Consider the following 21,412-nt stretch of genomic DNA (forward strand, 5'->3'; position numbering starts at 1 on the left):
CTGCCTAACAATCACCTGAAGTCGACAATACACACGCTCTCTCTCTCTCCCTTAATAGGGGTGAACCGCTTGCGAAACGAGAGATGACAATTCAGAGACAACACGGATGTCTGCCGCATTTCGCCTTTTTTTGGGGGGGGGGGGGGGAGCGATGATTGGTCCCCCGTACATTATCCCGAATCGACACCTTGCTTATACCCCTCGGTGTCGTCAGTGTGATTGGATTGCTCCGAAATGGGACGTACAATTTGCTTTGGGAGTGAACGAGAAATCAATTCTTGTTCCTATTGTTTGAAAATCCTGCGCCTCACCTCGCCGTTTCCGGGCCCTGACTCTGGCTACGAGCAAGGCACCAGAATGGCCACGCTAAACAGAATGGTGGACCGACCGCGCACCGAGCCTTCGTCATTGACAATAAAACGGAAACGGCCCCTGCGAGCATGGGTGCAACCATGACCAGGGATGGAGACCCTAAGGATTGGGTTGCAGGGGATGCTAAGCCCCATGGACAGCAAATCCCACGTGGCCGACCTTCCTGACCAGCCGTCTCCCTGGTTATCCAATTATCAATTGTCTACGGCCATTCCATCATCTCTGGCTCCAAGCGGACGGAAGTCGGCCAATGGAGCCGGCCCTTGACTAACAACAAGGAAACTGCATTGAGAATGACTTTCGCCCCGAGCAGTGTCCCGGTGGTGTGGACTATGGACATCGCCGGATTCTCAAGAGTGCTTGCTTCCTTGGTGCCCAGCTGCTACACTAGTTATGAGCAAGCTTGGACCATTTGGAAACATTGACCGATATGGTTTTCGAATCAGTATCCCAGGCCCGGCACCATCGCCACGATGGGAAGTGAATCGTACCGAGATCTTCGACTCTGATGTCTAACAATGTCCTGATATCGGCGTCCTTTACAAAATCGTACCGGATGGTTATTTTGGCCCCCCACTCTTAGGTATATTCCCTCCACTCAACAATGCGCGCCATGTTGCACAAATGACGTGCCGAAGTCTTCATGATCGACATGAAATTATACGAATATACAACAGGAATGCAAGTCAGGGGTTCTGGAGGGAATTGCACTAAACGCTCGCTTCACTGCGATTTGTGAGGACACTGCAGCAAAGCTAACCGCAAGAGAACTGAACCACCGCCGCCAAAATTGGACCTCAGGCTCAGAGAACCACAGTATTGGCTCAGTGGAGAGCGGAGCATTCCACAGATGGATGCGTATCTGATGTTGCTGGATGCAGCAATTAACGACTGCAGCAGGCGCAGAACAGAGACTCTTCACCGTATTAACCCACGACTTGACCGGCTTCTACGTTTAACTGGTCCGCAATGGGGACCGTCGATCAGCCCCAAAAAACAAGTAAATGTCCGCTCCAAAGAGCAACGATTATCCAATCAATCATGACTTGATCGGTCAGGAGGGCCACCAGTTGAGATCAACCACGAGGCCTCTTGTGAATATCAGATGCCCTGGTGAGAGCCAGTGAAGTCCAAGAAGTTCGGTTGTCATCTCAGCCATCGGCACGGATCCGTCCTTTTGACCTTTTAGGCGCCCATTTCAACAGTTCGGCAACTATGGGAACAACCACGTCCGCTGGCATGGATTTATCTTATCTTGCGGGTCCCCGAATACAGTTCACCTGCAGGTTTGGGGCTGCACTGCTGCAGATGCGCGGGAGCTGGCCTGGGGACTTGCATATCGCACCAACCACCTGCAGCTCCAATCGTGTCCGAGGCAGCCAAACGGAGGATTGGATGCATAAGGTCACTCCGTGGCGTGGAACGCACTTGCAGCACTATCTGCTGTTAGTCATGAAACTGACTGACCGTATCCAAAGGACATCGCGATGTGATGTGGTAATGCTGTGTGCCCGGATGGGCTGCGATATCACTGACATAGTCCAACCTTAGAAAGCCTGCCTTTTTATTGAGGAACGACCCTTGCACCATTTTATCCTTCGTGTGGGGTGTCGTTCGGATCGAGCTGAATCCATTCATCGTACCGCTACGGAGACCTCCGAACTTCACAATAGACGTCCAGATTCAGCATTCATGGTTCCAGCCCACCAGGAGGGCGGAACATGGCAATTTGAGCCGAACCACTTTCTCCTTGACCTGGGGAGAAGAGATGACTACTTTTTTGGGGTTTCTTTTTTTTTTTTTCTTTTAACGGAAATTTATGACCACACCAGTACCATGATTGTGCAACATTCCGTAGGTGAGGACGACACACCATTGCGCTCTGGTAGTCTTCCAAGCCGAACTCTACTGTTAACACATTTTTGGGACGCTCACCGTGGATCTGATGTTCTGGGACTCCCGGCTCAGCCTGCGGCTTCTTTTCGGTCACCTTGTCCCGGTAGCTTACCTGATTCGACGGTTCCCACAGCTAGGAACTTTTTTATTCAGCGCTGCCAGTTCGACCGTCTAATCAATATGCCCAACACAGTATAGCATGGGGGCTTCTTCATTAATTATACCCACGCTTGATGATTTACGGTCGGGATTGATATCCACAAGTGGTGAAAATTATGCTGAAGGAACCACTCGCACATTCGCGACCCTCCCCAGAAGAGGTATATTGCAGGAACCTAAATTTACTCATGCAGGCAAGACGAGTTGAGACAGTCCCAAACCACTGGCTCTTGCACTTCTCACCCCCTTGGAGGTCATGATCGACATGATCACTCAAGACGCGCCTGCGGCCGGGACAAGCATCTTTGGCGTTGGCTCCGATCCAGTGGATTGGTCGACTGGATTCCTCCCGCCACTTACGGAGACTGTTTTTTATGCTTTGCGAGAGACAGCTACTAATCTGATCGCGTCACCAGCTTTGCTCGCAGCTGGGTCGTTGTCTTCTTCTCGATCACGGGGAAATAAACCCAAAGGGCTCCGGCCCTTATTTTATTTTTGGGGGGGTTGGTTGGCAGCAAAATTTCCCGGAATTCAAGATTACCAATTTCGTAGAAAGCGGTGGTCCTTTTTGAGATTATTCCCCTCGAAGATCGTCAAAACCTTTTGGATCGGCTTGGACCATTGCAATGAAACTTGGGAGCCGGAGGCCGAAGACATGGGGGTATCTCTCTTCTCGTGCGATGAACATTTCATTTCCCAACCAGGTCACCAAACGAATGCCAGGAATAAAGAGATCACCTACTGTACCTTAACAGCGCTGTGACGTTGAGCGTGCGCTGCATCCCCCATCACTCGTCCAGGGTTCAGGACAACATCGGGGAGACTTTGTTGGTCCCAAAGCAGAAGAGCTGTTCGTATTGGACAGGGGATGGAGCTCTGATGCCTGATCCCAGGCGAAGATGTCATCAGAGCCGCACCCAATGGGATGATGACTGCAGCGTGCCCCAATCGACCCTGCTTAGCTTCGCCACTGGGCCAGCAGATTTTCTGGGACGACGCTACGAGGGTCCAAAAACCGCTTGCACGGGGGATGCAAGCCGACGTCGGGTCAGGCTAGCTAGGAGCAAGTGGCTAATGCACCTGTTAGCCTCTTATGCCAGACATGGTTGCATAGCAGACTTTCGGGCCCCTGGTCGTTCTTGTCAATGTCATTATTCTGCCCGCCCCGCGTACAGGAAGACAACCTCTGATCATGCTAGAAGACGGAGGAACCGACCTGTCAAAAAAGGTTGCTCGCTGACTTGTCTGGATGGACCACGCTCACCCCGTCCACCTCCATGTCATGGGAGGATTTCACGTCTGTCGTGCCTTTGGGCGACGACCCAGGCTTTTCCCCCCCCCCCCAAATAACCTGTGCGGACCCATGTCTCTACCCCTGGCCCTTCTGGTCAGGGCCCCCGTCCTCCGTTTCATGCCGAAGCCCTGTCAAGTACGCCCCACGGCTAGTTGACATTTACCACTGCCCCTCCCCCCCTCCCCAAAAGGCGTCCGCAGCGCCACATCACCGCCGTGCCGACTCGAGTCGCGCTATCACGTTGCTGCCCAGCGCTGCTCTCATCCCGCCTGCCGGTTCCATCACGCGCTTGTCAAAGGCATGGCTCGAACGATGAGCTAAGTCCACCTAGCTGCCTGGCTTGCTTTGAACCTCGAGCGAAATCTGATCACTGGCGTCTGCCTCTCTTCGCCCATCCGCTGCATATGCATGGCTTGATTGTCTACCGGCGGACGTCGTGACCCACTTCCCTCCTCCTTTCTTCTCCTACTATACTCCTTGCTCACCGATGGATGGATCACTGATGCTTGCTTGCCGGGGTTGGGCCAAAACGTCCCTGTCTCGAGCGACGCTCAGATCGTGACGACGCAACCCGGCAAAGCGCTAGAAAGCCTGGAAGCATCAGAACTCCAGCAAATAAATGTGTTCCGGTTCCCCGTCCCAGGAATTGTGGCCAGCCATTAAATCGAAAAGGGTACCTTCTCGAGTCCTGCTTACCGTCAACTCCGTACGATGAAATATTACGAGCTGACCCTGGGCCAGTCCGTGCGAAAAAATTAATTGCTCTCCTTTTGCTTTCGCCATCATCATAACTCCTGGTCTGCCTGGCTTCGTTGTGCTGGTTTCGAACGGACCTCTCAGGGCTAGGGTTTCCATTTGATGACTCTCATTTGCCGCCTCTTCTTCACCCACCGCGAATTATCTGACGATCCGAGCAAGCCTGGGGACGTTTGCGCAAATGCGTCTGGTCTTGGAATGCGCAATCTTCGTTGCGGGTATCTGTCCCTACTTGTACCCCTCGTCTGACTCCTAGAAGTACTCCCGTAAGTCTGGCCTCGCGCAAGACTACCATCCGCGGCCTTTTCTCTCTGACCTATCTAGCATCCGAAGACCAGCGGCACCTTCACCCTGGCTACTCTCGGCGTCAGTCTCTCTCTTCCACAGTATCCGAGGCCACCTCCAAATCCGGGTTACTTCTCCCAACCGTGGGACTATTCATCTTGCCAGACCGGTCAGGAAACTCCTACGGGTGCTCAATATCGGAGGAGGGAGGAAGGCGGAGGAAGGCCGCAGGAGGCATATCCATGTTCGCGACTGGGGTACCAGCCGCACGAGGAGGCTCCGAAGTACATGTCACAACCTTCTCCCACAACAGAGCATCCGTCTGTCACCACTCCTGCCACTGCCGGAACACAGAATCCAGTTTCACAAACATCTGGCGCCAGTGCTGAGTCGTCAAGACCAGGCACGGCCAGTGCTCCGAAGACGGAGGCCTATGGAGGCTATGGTGGATTTGCCCCGGGGAGACTTGTGACCGAAGTTGGTGGAGGAGCAAGTTCTCGTCGACAGTCGGCCGAGTCAACTGCACAAACTCCATCCCGAGCCCTGGGCGTGCATAGTATTTTGAATCCTCCAGCAGATCCAGAAGAGAGGGAGCTTCCTCACGTCAGACTCCTTGGTCAGCCTGCCATGAGTATCACCCAGAGTTTACTTCCGGCGCCGGCTGAATCTCCGCGAAGTCGAAAACGAACCGATCCCAGATCGCCGATTCAAACTCGAGAGCAGGATCAGCCGGCTTCCGCCCGTCTGGGAAGGCGTGTTCTGACACCAAAGTCGCCAGCAGTTCGTGCTACCAGTCTGGGAGCGAGAAGGAATCCGACATTTCATTCTACCATTCAACCATTACAGCCTCTGCCAGGACCGGCGGGGCGGACGTACACGGCCGAACCTGGGCCATACCGGACGTCGGAAATCCCTCCCCTACCATCGCTGGCTGTCGCGACTGGATCGAATTTGCCCAATCTAGCGCCGCTCGAAACGGGGGGTCAACCTCGTTCGGCACATGTGCCTGAAAGTCCTGCCCGTGGCCTGGAGCCGATCTTGCCGCAGAGTGACCGGCCATCCACCTCTCAGACAGCCTACGCCAAGCTCGAGCAGCCTTCCCCGAGTTACCGCTACGGCCTTGGACGGACGCCATCTCAACCTCAACCTCCTGGTACATTCAGAGTCTTGCCAGCCGCCGGTCCGGGTGGATTTGGTCAGGAACACCAAGCGCATGGACCTCATGAAGGCTACCAAGCCGGCCAGGCTTCGTATCAAATGACCCTAGACACCGATCAAGGTCCGATGGTGGTTCCGGTCGAATTGGACTTGCAGCAGGCATCGAAAGTAGCAGACGAAAAGAGAAAGCGCAATGCAGGGGCGTCCGCACGGTTTCGAGCGCGACGAAAGGAGAAAGAGAAGGAAGCATCGCAGACGATTTCGGGTTTGCAGCAAGAACTTCGAGACTTGATTGAAGAACGAGACTACTATCTTGCTGAAAGAAACTACTTCCGTGAAATGGCGACGAGACACGTTCCTCCTGGGCAACTCCTCCCTCGACCTCCATCCCCTCAACAGCGGAGACTAGCGGCGGCAGCGGCGGCGGCAGCGGCGGCAACAACAACAACTGGAGGGAGCTCTGAAAATCCACCTGCTTTAGATGAATCGTATCGCGACTTGCCAGAGAGTTCGACGGCTCAACGCCGTCGAACTGGTGACTACCAACCTACATTTATCGGACGACAGGCTCATTCACCACCAACGTCTGCATATGGCGCTGGATTTCCATCTCAACCTCCTCTACCGCTTCCTCCGCCTGCTGGATCGAGTCAATTCGGAACGCCTAGAACACTACCTCCAGGACCTCCGCCTCCGTCCATAACGCGATCACAATCGTACGACCCTTTTCGAAGAGATCCTTTTGACAGGAGTTGGAGCTCGGGACGGTGAAATACACACTGGAATCTACATCACCAAAAGAAAAAATGAGGAAAAAAACAAACAAACAAACCCCCACCCCCTCCAAACAAGAAATTTTCTTTCTGACGAGATGACCATTCCTAGAGAGACGACTTATGAGGGCAACCTCAGACGCAGCATCCCTTACCTACAATGGTGGGACATGATTACGAATGACCGAAATCAGGACAGGATGCTCCACTGTCGTCATACGGGCCCATTTCAAAGCCCCTTTTGCACAGATCGGAAGATGATACACTGTTGGAATTACTTTTCTGTCGACTAATAGCTCCTTTGTTCAAGTTTTGTTGAGTGTGTTGCATCTGCAAGATACCCCCCACCCGACTTCTTTCTTGAGAATAATTCTTCTTTACACTTGTGGCGTTGGGATAATTTCAGAGAGGGATGAATGAGAGAGGAGCAGGACCAGACACTGCAAGAAGGACCCAGAATGGATGAAATGGCGCTGTTCTGGCAGGATCAGACCACCACATCGTTGGTGAATGTACTTTTGTATATGTATCCACGAGAGACGACCCATACGCATCACAAATTTGCCACATATATTTTACATGACATTGGAATTCGGCCGCCGTATCTCGATTTCACAAGACGGCAGCAAAGTGATTCTTTGCCAATTCTCACCGCTTTGCCTCCACTATTTGCTCGAGGACTCTGAGGAGGGGGCGGTGAGCACCAGACGCTCGTGGGTATCCAGCTTTCCAGTGCTGATCGTGGGTCAGGACATTCTTCAGGCAGCCAGCAGTTTAGTTGGCCCTCCGAGCATGCCTTTGGCACAGGTCCAACCCCTCAACAGATGCGAATGCTGTCAAAAGGGCACAACTAGAGCTGGAGCTAGTTGCGCACCTGATATGTCCCACGACCCTCGATGATCACTTGGTGTCAATAAGTACCGCCAATCCCCTCAAGAAGAGGCTAGTCATGCAGTACTGGGCCCAAGAGAAGGAAAAACAGATGAGATCCGTACCAATTGGAAAGAAATAGATTCTAAAAATCGGCTCCCTTGGCGGTGTGGGCGGACATGGGCCTTTGAGATCCAGAGGAGTCGCCTTCAGGTGATCATCAAGCCTAGCGGAAAACAATTTTAAAGAAAAATAGTTTGACTCCGCCATCGAGATTCGACAGAGCAAAGAGGGAAGTAGGCTGGCGCTACAATCGCGAAGAGATCAAGACTAAGATTAGCCGCGTCCTTTCTTTTCGGCTTCGACTTACGCCTACCGATGGTTGGCCAGGATCATGGAACCAGGGACCACGAGGCCAGCCCGCCACCTCACCGAGATCGAATGCACGGTAGATCGGAGAAGGGCGGGGGCGGTTCAGGCAAGAAGAAAAGGGACTTCGCAAAGGAAGTGGCTTCTCATCCGCTTGAATTGCTGAAGAAGAGAAATCGCCAACCGCTTACAGAGGCCAAGCAGCCCCAACAGCCCCAGAAGGCGAGCTGATCGAGTAAAATTCTCCGGTTCAATTGGTTGCTTTACCAGTTGGGCAACAATTGTCGCTTTTCTGCTGATTTGATCCCCATGCCTAGTATTCTCCGAAGAAAGCTGGTCTATCTAGGAAACTGTCAAGCTTGATTGACCTCAAGAACCAAGACCCTATAGAAGTAGAGTGTGCCGTGACAAAACGGAGACGGGGTCACGTTGGAAAACTAAAGGTAGTTAGTAGTGGATGAAACTTGACGGCGATGTTCGCTGCATGGCGGCCTAAATCTGCACAACAGCCGCCTCTGTTTCACACTGCATTGCATTGCATATGGCATACCGCCTTGCGCAACTAACGACTAGGATCATGGGAGGGAAGGAGGGAAGGAATGAGGGGGGCCCAAGGCGGTTCATTGGGTTCGTCAACACGTGGACGATTTGGTACTGTACCTAATAAGAATGAGTGAGACAGCCGGCAAAAAAGAGTCTCATCGTCTCCGCGCACTCTCGCCTGAAAGTGAGAAAGCAGGCACGATGACCGACACCAATGGCTAGAAGTGCATGATGTGGAGCGGACACTTGGTGATAAGCGTGACGCAGTTCTGATGCAGGTGACGAAGTTGACCAAAGAGTGTTTTGCATGCACAGCTAACCAACTATGCATACACTTGGCTGCTTGCTGATGTTCAGGAGGTATCACCTGCTTGGTCTCTCTAGTTTAGCGGTGACAAACCTCCGGGGACCCGTACCTCCGGTTGGTTGGGAGAATACAGGAGGCCTTTGGGGCCCCCCCTGCTTTGGTTCTCTTTCGCTTGCAGCTTGCATGTTGCATGCATATTTGTGCAGAAAGGAGGGTAAGAGTTTAAGGGTGAGGCGACGAGTCAACTACCGCGCTATATTGAAACTCGTACACACCCGCTTCCGCATCGGCTTCTGTTTCGAGCCGAAACGAAAACGAGCACCTTGACACTGTGACGGGGACGCTGGGTGCCTTAGCTACTGCAGCAGGGAAAACATGACCGGGCGCATTTTCCTGCTGAAAGTGCCCAGCGAGAGAGGGGAGATGGCGGAGAGGAAGCCGGACAAGGAAACGGATGACACAACACCCAACTTGAAGTTGGAACTGCGACTATCTATCTGCAAGGGCAGTGGCACACACACCGGAGGATAACTCAATTCCCGGGTCGACACGTGGCTGCAGGACATTTGGTGTCGGATAGCAGCTAGAGGCCAACAACACTCCGTCATCCTCATCCATCACGAACACGAACCGACCTTTACGTCCTAAATTCTTATGAGTGATTTTATGTTCTTTTGTCGTGGGTAGGTGTTGGCCAGGCCCTAAGCATGAGAAAACGGGGAATATGGCAGGACATGAAGGGAGGAGAACAGAAGAAAAGACGTGGGGAATTTTCTTTTCCGTTCAGCGGCCTGCTTGGAGGTGAGAGAACTAGACCTTAGTGAGCCGACCAGCTAGGTCCTATTACCGACGATTGCAGCTTGGAGGTGGGTTGCTGGCAGTGACGCTGCCGACAGGCCAGCCCTGGTCTCCGACTCCTGGGCCATCCCTGCAGCACGCGGAAAAACAACGTCTTGTCATCGGGTCATCATGCTATGGCATTGGACAGCCGTCTCCATTCCGCTCGAGTGGTGGAATGAACGCATGAATGGAGAATGGGACAGGCTCCCCTCAAATGTTTTCTTGGATATGGGATTTCCTTTTCCTTGCTCTTTCAAAGTTATCATCTCGATGTCGACTTCGGATGTTGATATGTGCCTTCGTCGTCTTGCGTGCGTTATACTTTATCCGGTCACCGATCGATGGACGAAGAATCAATCGCTGGAGTAACGTGGGCGCGGAAGAATCCCACAATTTGTAGACAAGACCATCAACAGCTCATTTCGAGCGGTGCCAAGCTAGATGGAAGCTGATATATGTCCGATCCGCGCAGTGAAGGAAACGTGAAGTGAGGTTGCCGCAACTAGTATTGTCTGGTAGAGACTTTTCTCGGCGGGGAGGTTCTGAAATACTAGTGGCCACGGGACCTAGAACTCTGTCCTTCATGTTTGGCCGCCGTTTCCCGAACCGTGGGCATGAGGTGGCTCTACCGTTTGTCATAATAAATTGTACTTACTAATCGTCGAACTGACCAATGTCATGACCGTTTTCGCGCAGATTTCAGCAGAGCTGCACGCATTCAGCAAAGGAAGTTCTTGGAATCAATGCGCCTCGTTTCAAGATAGTCTTTGGTTCCTGTAAGAAGTACAGTGTCGGCCTCAAACTCACTCCAATCTTCCCATTGGCAATGGGTATGTATACGTCCATTCCGATTCCTTCCCAAACAAATTGCCTGAATGGGATGACAGATTGCGCAAGGCTGCCAAGCTTGACCCCATTTCAGCGCGAACGCATTTGTCTCAACATTGCTCACTTTTCTCTTACAACACCGCGTCGTCTTTTCCTTTACGCACCTCGTCATCGTCACGACGGAAAACGTCGTCAGTGCCCTGCCGCGACATACAATCTACCTCAGTCCTTCCCCCTAGGCGCGCAGTCTTATTCCTTTCCTCTAGTCAAAATGCCGCCCAAGAAGCGCAAGGCTTCCACCGCGCCCGCAGCCTCATCCGCATCTAGCACGTCCGCAAAGAAAGCCCGCATCGACGGCACCTCCAACATTCCTGACCCGATCCCAGCACCGAATCGGTCGCTTACCGGTCGTCCAAAGAGAACTTCGGTCAGTGAGCCAGTGTACCGTCTCGCCAATCGCCCCTCATCGACCACCGCGGCGCAGAATGATAACGCTCCTCCGTCGGCGGAAGTTCCCGTGAAGAGGCGTGGTAGACCTGCCAAGACAACGACCACACATCCGACGACTGTCTCTCCTGCTCCTGCTTCCAAGAAAGGGACTCTCGAGAATTATGGCGCCGGTCAGTCTTCTTGCGTGCCGAGATCTGTGAAGCAAATTTGAACGCCTGCTGACATACATTCGCCGACAAGCTTCCACGACTGCGACTCCCGCGACTGTCACCGCCAATCCAAGAGCGCGTTCAGTGATCCGCCAAAAGACAGCTAGTGTGCCTGCAGCAAAGCGAGGCAGAAAGCCCAAAGCCTCTGCGTCCGTCCATACCGGCCCGGCCCGACCTATATCCGACTCTGAAGACGTTTCGACCACGGCGGTGAATGAAAACGCTCGGAAGGCAAACGTGGAGGACATGGAAATCCTTGACCACGGTATTCAATACTGGCTGATGAAGGCTGAACCCGAATCACGCATCGAGAAAGGTCACGACGTCAAGTTCTCCATTGACGATCTTGCGGCCAGGTCTGAACCTGAGGGGTGGGATGGTAAGCTCGTGTTGTCTCATCAAGTGCCCCGACCGGATTTCATTGACATGGTTCTAGGTGTTCGTAACCCCGTTGCGCGCAACAACATGCGGGCCATGCGTAAAGGCGACCTGGCATTCTTCTACCATTCCAACTGTGCAGTCCCCGGTGTCGCGGGCATCATGCGCATCGTGGCAGAGCACAGCGTCGATGAATCCGCATTCGATCCGGACCATCCGTACTACGACCCCAAATCCGATCGCGAGAAACCGAAATGGGAACTCGTCCACGTGGAATTTGTCAAGAGATTTGACAATTTTGTCACGCTTAAGGAATTGAAGTCGTTCGCGAAGACGGGTGGTGCGTTGGAGAATATGCAGATGCTCAAGCAGTCTCGATTGAGTGTCTCGTCGGTCCGGCCCGAGGAATGGAGATTTATTCTCAATCTCGCCGGGGAGCCGACCTCGTTGGGTCGCGGTGCTGGAAAAGATAGACAGGAGTCTGGTGTTGATGGCGGGGAATATGATACGACGGGAACTGGCGATGGAGATGTCGATGGAAATAGTGATGCAGTCAATGGACTTGCAGGTGGTGTCGGTCTTGGTATCACGGGTGCAGATGCCACTGGAACTTCTGAAATGAACTTTAAAGCTCATCGCCAATGGAAACGGCCATGACGGTGCCGAAGCCATGGATGCTGCCAATGAGACTGAAGGGACATGAATGGGGATTGATCTGACTGGATCGAGAGAGCGCGCACGGAAATGGCTTAACAGAAGACAGGGATGTGCAATGGCATGCCATGAAATGCCGTGAAAGGCACCGGCATCATGCCGTATCACCAGATGAGATGAAAATGGAGTCTTCGCTCAGGACGAAATGAGACATACAGCCGTTGAGAAGCTGAACGCCGCCATGAGGTGCGGCACAGTTGGCACCCGGCCGGCCCTGGGGCGCATCCCTGCATGCGCACGATGCGGTCCCAGAACTTCGGATCGCTCCTTTTCGACAGGACGTGGCGACATCACAAAAATTCGGAGGATTTTCCTGCCACGGTTCCTTGGGTTATGTTGCATCCCCGCGTCGCGTGCTCGGCGGCTACGCATCGAGTATTTTGGCGGATGGGGCCCAGGATGTTTCAGATGGTGGTGGACAAGACAAGGGGGCACGACTCGCTGCGACGTCACCTGCGTACCATACACCAGACACCATTTTGGTGGCTCGGTAGCGGAGCGGAACGTCTGGCCAGATAAGTGGCGTCCGAAGAACCGATATGGCGTATAGTAATGATCCCTACACCGGCTTGGCAATCGTCGAAATGCAATTTTCCACATGTCAACTGCTGGAGTGGGGATCCGACCGTGGGATCTGCTGCCATAACAAGTTCCCCCACATGTTAAGTAGACCACGAGAAGGGAGAGCAAGATCTGCTGGGTGCTCAACCCACCCCTGATCCTGGATATTTCTGGGGTTCGAGATCGGGCAATTGACGTTGGCGCACTGTTCTGCATATCCTTGACCAGGGCATCTGCAATGAATAGTCGATAAGGCTGAGAGTCCTCAGGAGCTTGTCACAGGTATGCTAATGCTTAATAGGAAATCTCAGCCGCGATGGCGGCGGATATCTTATCGACACGACACAACGGAGCTCTCAACTGCCCCTCCTCTTCCATCATCGACTTTCTCCCCCCTCCCAACAGTTTCTTGGAGCTTCTCAATTTCCCCTCTTTCTACTTCCTGGTCGGAGCTCAGCGACTAACTAGTCACTCATCCATTCAAACGCTCATCACCGTTCGACCCAACGCTCCAAACAGGAAAGCAAGTCCCGAATCTCAAACCAATGAATTGAGCATTACCTTCGCTGCTTTCCTCGAACTGGTCTGCTTCCAATCAGGTTTCGAATCTTTTCAGGCACCGTGATTAGCCGTCTGGTCTCAAATTACATGTTCAAATCCTGGACCAGACCTTGGGTTTCTTCTTCGCACACATTTGTCGCCCTACATCTGTGCCTCAGTTCCCTGCGGAAGTTTTCCAAAATGGCCGATTTGAAAGTTGATCTCACTGCTCCCAACGGCCGAAAAATTACTTTGCCAACAGGTCTTTTCATCAACAACGAATTTGTGAAAGCTACCAGTGGACAGAAGATCACCAGCATCAATCCTACGTGAGTAGGCCCCCCCACCCCCCAAAAACCAGCTACCACCTATCAATGTTACTAACATCACATCCCTAGAGATGAATCAGAAATCTGCTCCGTCGAAGCTGCATCTGCCGATGATATCGACAAAGCTGTCAAAGCGGCTCGAGCTGCCTTCAATGATCCTGCCTGGCGCGAGATGCCTGCTACCGAACGAGGTATCCTCATGTACAAGTTTGCCGACCTGATTGAAGAAAATAAGGAAGCGCTGGCGACGTTGGAGACGTGGGACAATGGAAAACCATATAGTGTTGCCCTGAACGAAGATTTGGGCGAAGTCATCAACACCATTCGATACTATGCAGGTTGGGCCGATAAGATCCACGGCGAGACAATCCCGACCACGGGTCAAAAATTCGCATACACCATCAAACAACCCGTCGGCGTCTGCGGTCAGATTATCCCCTGGAATTATCCTCTGGGCATGGCATCCTGGAAACTTGGCCCCGCACTCGCTTGCGGAAACACGATCGTTCTCAAACCCGCCGAGCAAACTCCCCTCTCCATCTTGTATCTGGCCACTCTGATCCCCGGCCTCTTTCCTCCCGGTGTGATCAACATTGTCAACGGATATGGCAGAGAAGCCGGCCACGCCCTCGCGTCACACTTGGACGTGGACAAGATTGCCTTCACGGGCAGCACCGCCACCGGCAAACAAATCATGAGAACCGCGAGCATCAACATGAAGAACATCACCTTGGAAACCGGAGGCAAATCCCCGCTCTTGGTCTTTGACGACGCCGATCTTGACCAGGCCGCGAAATGGGCACATATCGGAATCATGTCGAACATGGGCCAGATCTGCACGGCGACCTCCCGCGTGTTGGTGCAAGAAGGCATCTACGACCAATTCGTCAAAGCTTTCCAGGAAGTTGTCAAATCGACGTCCAAAGTCGGTGATCCATTCGCCGACGACACCTTCCAGGGCCCTCAAGTCACCAAGGCCCAATACGAGCGTGTCCTGGGATATATCGAGGCCGGCAAATCTGAAGGCGCCAATTTGGTCGCCGGCGGCGTCCCGCACAAGAATGTCGGCGACGGCAAAGGCTTCTTCATTGAACCTACCATCTTCACCGGCGTGAAAGATCAGATGAAGATCTACCGCGAGGAGATTTTCGGCCCTTTCGTCGTCATCGTTTCTTTCCAGACGGAAGAGGAAGCTCTCCGCATGGCCAACGATACCACGTATGGTTTGGGAAGTGCCGTGTTTACTACGAACATTGAGAGGGCGCATCGGGTTGCGGCGAAGATTGAGGCAGGCATGGTTTGGATCAACAGTTCGAATGATTCGGACTTTAGGGTCGCCTTTGGCGGCGTCAAGCAGAGTGGCATTGGTAGGGAGTGTGGTGAGGCGGGCCTGGCGGCGTATACTCAGACGAAAGCTGTGCATGTGAATATGGGGTTGAAATTGTGAGCGGGCAAAAATCGTTAGAAGAAAACCGGCGCGGCGGATCGGGGTGTGTCTGAATCTGAACGTTCACGTTAGATGATTGTGCTCTGTTTCATGCGTGTGACATGAAGTAGACGTTTGATCACGAGACAACAGTCAGAATCAGACTCGAGGATCGAGATGTGAAGCGAGAAAGAGATACGATAGTGGTCGTGAAAGGAGTCAAAAATTAAATCAAAATCAATAAATAAAATAAAAAGGAATCTTGAAAATTCATCCACATCGTATCATGTCGTATCTTGAGATTTCAAAACTAGGTAGAAAGGAAGGTTGAAGAATTGCATCCTCTTGTAGCGTCCTCCCTCTCCCCTTGGTCATCAAGATAAAACCTCATCGGACGATTGCAACACCCAGCTTTTACGTTTCTTACGGAGGAGATCGGGCAGGAACATTACATCTGGGAAATGAACTGGAGCTGGAGGCTGGAAGCACTTCCGCTCCAAGTTGTGCGGGAACGCGAGAAGACGAACGAAGTGATGAGGGTTCAAAAAGGGCTCTATCTTATTAAAGACTGTGATTGTTATCAAATCGTTCGACCTGCAGTCTCTTCTCTCTGTCATTTGATCAGAAGATCATCGAATCATCACCGAAATCCTGACTACCACGGACAACATCCACGAACAAAGTTCCTCCAATTCAGAACTCTCCCGCGAAGTATAACTTAATGGGGCTTAACACTTGGCGATAAAACCAGTCACGGAACATCATGACGATGCTTTGACCAGGAAACTGAAAAGCAGGCACAACAAACTGCTGCTTCTATCACGATCGAGTCCGGGCGTACCGACATATTCACGTGTCCGCCTGGGTGGTGTCATTCCTTGCCCTGCTATGCCTTGTCCGAATTTTTGGCGTTCCGCGGCCATGATGAGGTGGAATTCGTCTTGTCCATGATGAAAATATGTGCGTGTGTCAGACTGATAATCTTCGGCCTCGAGACCTGCAAAATCCTTACCCAAGGCCACGGAGCAAGTGTTCTGGAGAATTGCCATTTTCTACATTGTCACACTCTTCATCCTTGGACTGATACTGCCGCCGGATGGCGACCGCCTTCTCGGCGCAAGCGGAGCGAACATGAAAGCCTCTCCTACTGTCCCTGCGATAAAGATGACGAATGTGACAGCTCTAGTTCCCAATCTTCAACGTGGTCATCGTTCTGTCTGTCATCAGTGTTGCCAATTCCTGCCAGACGCCAGCTCTCGCGCCTTCCAGGTCCTGGCGACCAATGGAACAGGACCTCAGTTCCTTCGGTATATCGACAAGGCTGGCCGTCTTCTATGGTGGATCGTCTTGCGACTCTTGTTCGGCTTGTATCGCTTTTCTCGGAGAAGCCAGTGCGTCCGGTGAGATCTTCACCTGTTTATTGTCTCTAACGGCACTATCGTTCTTCGTCTGGGCCGGTATCAATCTCTCACATATCCGCTTCCGAGTGGCAGGAAGTACTACGGCTATTCAACCTCGCAACTACCGTATCGCACCCTCTCTGGTGTCTATGGATCTTACTTGGGTTTGTTCCTCAATTGCACCGCGCTCATGGCGACCGTTGACGTCAGCTTGTTCCCATTGGGCGGCAAGCCTGCTGCGAAGGTCTTCTTTGAGAATCATCTGGCTGTCCGATTGTGATTGAATTCTATCTGTTTTGAAAACTCTAGAGTCGGGATTGGTGTCTGCTCATCCAGCCTCAAGATATGGATGTCACGACTGGACTGAGACCGGGCTGGGATGCGATGGTTGATGAGGCGGAAAATAAGCCAGCGGGGATGGAGAAGGGATTCTGTCAGGGTTCCCTTGAGGTAAATCGACTGATGCTCGCTGCTGGCTTTCGGAGGAACGTACCCAACCTTAGGATTAGGGCTCATTATGACCGTACCGAAATGGCAAGAGAGGTGGTTGATACTGTAAAATGTCCATTGCCCTTGGCTTTCTTCAAGCCAAACCCAACTGGCTTGCGGCTTTCCTAGAGAGGTGGCCCTGTCTGCCTTGCCATCGTATAGCCGGAAGAATTCTTCAGCTCAAGCTAAGCCGCCCATCTTCGTACAGTGAAGGGACGACGGCCTGTTCTAGCAAGGTATTCTATGGTTGCTCGCTGAACGTTGAACGGTAGAGTGGCCCCCTCTTGGGGACACTGTCTCCGTGATCGATTCAGACTCATCAAAGACGGTTTAGGTGCATTTTCTGTGCACACTTCCTGGCCTCTGTTTATGTTGAACAACGTCAAGGAAAACCAAAAATTCTCTTCAACCGAGAACCCACCCGCCCCTCCAAAGAAGAGCCCCTTTGCTTAGTCACCACTCACGTGATATCAAACTTCAGGCTTGGCAAAGCGCAGGTGGCGTCTTCACCCTGCGCTTTTTGGGGTCTCCATAACATTTCATGTTCACATCGCCCTTGGTACGAACTCTCCAACTTTTCCTTTTCAGTTTCGCCTTTTAATCATCTCCATGACCTCACACTAAATTTTGCCGTCGACAGACTTAATTAGTGAGAGGTTCCCATCTCAAATTGACAAAAGCGAAGATGGCTTCGGGACAATCATGGCTAGATCAGGACTTTGGCGGAGATGATGAAGAATCCGACAACGACTTCAACCCCGAGGTCGACGCGGGATCTGATGCTGGAGGTGATGACGATGAAGACTCGAAGCCTCAGGTCGCGAAGAGATCAACTGATTCAGATTTCGAGAGCGAACCTCGCGTGAACGGCAAGTCGGCGTCCCCAGTGAGAAGAGATAAGGACCCTCCGGTTGATGAAAACGAAGAAGAAGGCAATCAGGAGGACCAAGTAGAAAATGGCGAGGATGATGAAGGCGAAGGTGAAGGCTTGAATGGAGAAGAAGACGAGGACGAAGAAGACGAGGTGGACGAGGAGGGTGAAGATGAAGACGAGGATGAGGCAGTCACAAGTCGACCGCGAAAGCGCCGGAGAAGAGGGTTGAACCAGTTCTTCGAAGAAGAAGCCGAGGTCGATGAAGATGACGATGACGTTGAAGCCGACGAAGACGATTTGGGACCCGAATTCATTCAAGATACCCATCCTGATGATGATCTACCCCCCGAAGCAGTTCACGATGATGGCAGACATAGAGAATTGGATCGCCAGCGACAGATGGAAGCGTCGATGGATGCCGAGAAACAAGCGGCCGCTTACAAGGAAAGATACGGACGCAGAACAACCACGGCGTTGAGCAACAGTTCCTTTGTACCGCAAAATCTACTCATGCCGGATGTCAACGACCCTAGTATTTGGGGTGTCCGATGCAAAGCTGGAAAGGAAAGAGAAATCGTCGGCAAGATCATGAAAAAGTTCCTCGAGAGTAAACACAGTCGCAATGCCATGCGAATCTGTTCGGCGTTTGAAAGAGGTGACGGACCTATGGCGGGTTACATCTTTGTGGAAGCCAGGAGCAAAGTCGATGTTGACGATGCGCTGGCTAACATTCCCGACGTCTATCCCCGATCAAAGATGAATTTGGTCCCGGTCAAGGAAATGCCTGATCTCCTCCGAGTCACCAAGAACAAGGAGTTGGAGGTGGGCGGATATGTCCGTATCAAACGTGGTCTTTACCAAGGGGATCTGGGCATGATCGAAAGCGTCGAGACCAATGGTCTCGAAGTGACTATTCGATTGGTGCCCCGACTTACCTACGGTATGGATGAAGATCAAAACCGACCCGGAGGAGTCGCTGATGCAAAGCGAAAACGGCCCAATGCTTTTGGACCGACCAACAATTTTGCAACGAGACCTCCACAACGACTGTTCAACGAGAATGAAGCAAAGAAACGACATGACCGATTTCTCCAAGCGAACCGACATCTCTCCGGGAGAAGTTGGAACTACAGGGGTGATCAGTATGAGGATGGTTTCTTAATCAAGGATTTCAAGCTGCAACATCTCGTCACGGAGAACGTCAATCCCAGACTCGACGAGATCACCAAACTGACCAAGACAGCAGCGGATGGTTCGGAAGTTCTTGATCTCGAATCTCTGGCCCACAGTCTGCGAAATGCCACGGCGGAGGGTAACTACATGCCGGGCGATGAGGTGGAAGTTTACGAAGGGGAACAGAGGGGTATTGTTGGCCGGACGGAAGCTGTCAATGGCAATATTGTCTCCATTATGGTTTCGGAAGGTGACCTTGCAGGCCAACTGGTTGAGGTGCCGGTCAAGGGCCTCCGAAAACGCTTTAGAGAGGGTGATAATGTGAAAATCGTGGGAGGAAGCAAATACCGTGATGAAGTGGGAATGGTGCTCCGGATCAAGGATGACAAGGTCACCGTCCTCGCCAATACCAGTAACGAGGAGATTACCGTCTTCAGCAAAGATCTCAGAGAAGCCACCGATGCAGGCAGTGGCGGAGCTGGAGCGAGCAAATTTGACGTCCAAGAACTGGTGCAGATTGAGTGAGTATTGGTTTTCGTGATGGGTCCTTCCTGGTTGCTGACTTCGCGTGCAGTCCGACTACGGTTGGGTGTGTCATCAAAGCGGACCGAGAATCCGTTCGAATCCTCGATCAAAACGGTTCATTGACCACCAGAATACCGTCGCAAGTCCAGAAAATCGAAGCTCGAAAGAACGCCGTGGCCACGGACAAGAATGGTTCAGAAATTCGAGTGGGCGATGTCGTTCGAGAATCGGGCGGAGAAGGCAAAACCGGAACGATCTTACATATTCACCGTGGATATGTGTTCGCCCACAACAAACTGGGCATTGAAAATTCCGGCATCTGGGTTGCTCGCTGCACCAACGTCATCACAACTGCTGCCAAAGGCGGGCGAATCACCGCTCCAACGACGGATTTGACCAAGATGAATCCGGCCCTTCAAATCAAGAGACCGGATATGTCCATGGGCCCTCCACAACGACCTGGAAGGGATCCACTTCAAGGCAAGTTGGTTCATATCAACAAAGGTGTCTACAAGGGACATCGAGCTCTTGTCAAGGACACCACGGCGGGCGAAGCCAGACTTGAGCTCCAGACAAAGAACAAGATACTTACCCTGAGCAAATTCGACCTTTCCATCATCGAGTAAGTGAATCAATCTCCTTTGACGACATGGGGGAGGGCACACTAACATTTGATCAGTCCTAATACGCAAGCCCGAACCAGATATGAAGATTGGACTAAGCACCGTGGTGGACCATCTGCTATCCGTGCAGGTCAAGGCACTCCGGGATCGCGTGTGCCTGATGGAGGCTTTGGAGGCCGAACTCCAATGGGTGTCATGGAAGGAGGCCGAACTCCAGCATGGGGTGCTTCCTCACGAACACCTGCTTGGGGTGGTCCTGGCAGCGCTGGTCTTGAATCCGGTCGCACCCCGGCCTGGAAAGGTCCATCTGGCTCACAAACCTCATATGGAGGAGGTGGAATGACTTCTTACGGCGGCCCGGGCAATTACTCTACCAACACCGGCAGCCGCACACCGGCCTGGAGTTCCGGTTCAAAGACGCCGTACGGCGTCGACCATGGATTCGGCTCGTCCAGTTCCGGTTCGGGCTTTGACGCTTTCGCCGCCGGCTCACGGACTCCTGCTTACAACACTTCCTCATCACGGACTCCAGCGTGGAGTGGTCCAGGCAATGCCACATCGGCACCTACGCCGGCCGCACGTCCCTATGATGCGCCGACGCCCGGTGTATCGGCACCGACTCCATCTGCATCAGGTCGGTATGATGACGAGGTTTACACTCCATATCTCGGTGCGCCGACGCCGGGAGCCGCTCAGGACGCGCCGACGCCGGCCCCGAGCTTCTCGAAGAACGCGAACAAGGAGCCTCTCAAGCATAATCGATTGGGAGGATTCGATGCGCCGACGCCCGCTGCGAGTGCACCGACACCGTATGCCAGTGGTGCTTTTGATGCGCCGACGCCCGCGGCGGGAGGACCGAGGTACGTGGACGACGACGATGAGGATTGATTTCCGTGCACCATTTCGGGCAGCACGACGTTTCATTCGGCATTGTGGTTGAAGTCGGATTGGGTAATGATGAAAGAGTAAAATATCAGATATTATGGACGAGGCCAAAAACAAAACCCTTGTACGGTTACATTTTGCGAGACATAGCATGGCATGATCTGTGAGATGGCACAATGACACTGCCAAAATAGCCAAATGCATCGCAATACACAATTGTTTGGGCCAAAGTCTCTTCATGTCTGCTGGCTAGGATCAGCAATAGCAACAACGTCAGCAATGGCGAGGAAAAAGTCCACCCTTTTCAGTTTTCGTGCTGCTATTTGGAGAGCTCGCGAGGCTCAAGCGCTCTTAGCATGTTTGATTTCCCTCGCTCCTGTTTCTTG

The 21,412-nt window shown here is 52.5% G+C and overlaps 5 protein-coding genes across 5 annotated transcripts; all 5 read left to right on the top strand.

Moving 5' to 3' along the window:
• Window positions 1–5,050: 5,050 nt before the first annotated feature.
• Window positions 5,051–6,691, top strand: Z518_10639 (uncharacterized protein; the record flags this gene model as incomplete). Its single annotated transcript, XM_013412181.1, has 1 exon — window positions 5,051–6,691. One exon carries the CDS (start codon window positions 5,051–5,053, stop codon window positions 6,689–6,691), a length of 1,641 nt encoding a protein of 546 aa, XP_013267635.1.
• A 4,030-nt stretch (window positions 6,692–10,721) lies between these two features.
• Window positions 10,722–12,144, top strand: Z518_10640 (uncharacterized protein; the record flags this gene model as incomplete). The annotated part of the gene is made up of 3 exons (XM_013412182.1): window positions 10,722–11,070; window positions 11,141–11,488; window positions 11,546–12,144. 3 exons carry the CDS (start codon window positions 10,722–10,724, stop codon window positions 12,142–12,144), a joined length of 1,296 nt encoding a protein of 431 aa, XP_013267636.1.
• Window positions 12,145–13,503: 1,359 nt separating this feature from the next.
• Window positions 13,504–15,078, top strand: Z518_10641 (uncharacterized protein; the record flags this gene model as incomplete). The annotated part of the gene is made up of 2 exons (XM_013412183.1): window positions 13,504–13,631; window positions 13,701–15,078. The coding sequence occupies 2 exons, from the start codon at window positions 13,504–13,506 to the stop codon at window positions 15,076–15,078; spliced, it is 1,506 nt and encodes a 501-aa protein (XP_013267637.1).
• A 1,143-nt stretch (window positions 15,079–16,221) lies between these two features.
• Window positions 16,222–16,737, top strand: Z518_10642 (uncharacterized protein; the record flags this gene model as incomplete). The annotated part of the gene is made up of 2 exons (XM_013412184.1): window positions 16,222–16,457; window positions 16,545–16,737. The coding sequence occupies 2 exons, from the start codon at window positions 16,222–16,224 to the stop codon at window positions 16,735–16,737; spliced, it is 429 nt and encodes a 142-aa protein (XP_013267638.1).
• Window positions 16,738–17,631: 894 nt separating this feature from the next.
• Window positions 17,632–21,029, top strand: Z518_10643 (uncharacterized protein; the record flags this gene model as incomplete). Its single annotated transcript, XM_013412185.1, has 3 exons — window positions 17,632–19,514; window positions 19,568–20,140; window positions 20,198–21,029. The coding sequence occupies 3 exons, from the start codon at window positions 17,632–17,634 to the stop codon at window positions 21,027–21,029; spliced, it is 3,288 nt and encodes a 1,095-aa protein (XP_013267639.1).
• Between the last annotated feature and the right edge of the window lie 383 nt (window positions 21,030–21,412).

This window comes from Rhinocladiella mackenziei, assembly GCF_000835555.1.
Source record: "Rhinocladiella mackenziei CBS 650.93 unplaced genomic scaffold supercont1.9, whole genome shotgun sequence".
In the NCBI taxonomy this organism is placed as follows: domain Eukaryota; kingdom Fungi; phylum Ascomycota; class Eurotiomycetes; order Chaetothyriales; family Herpotrichiellaceae; genus Rhinocladiella; species Rhinocladiella mackenziei.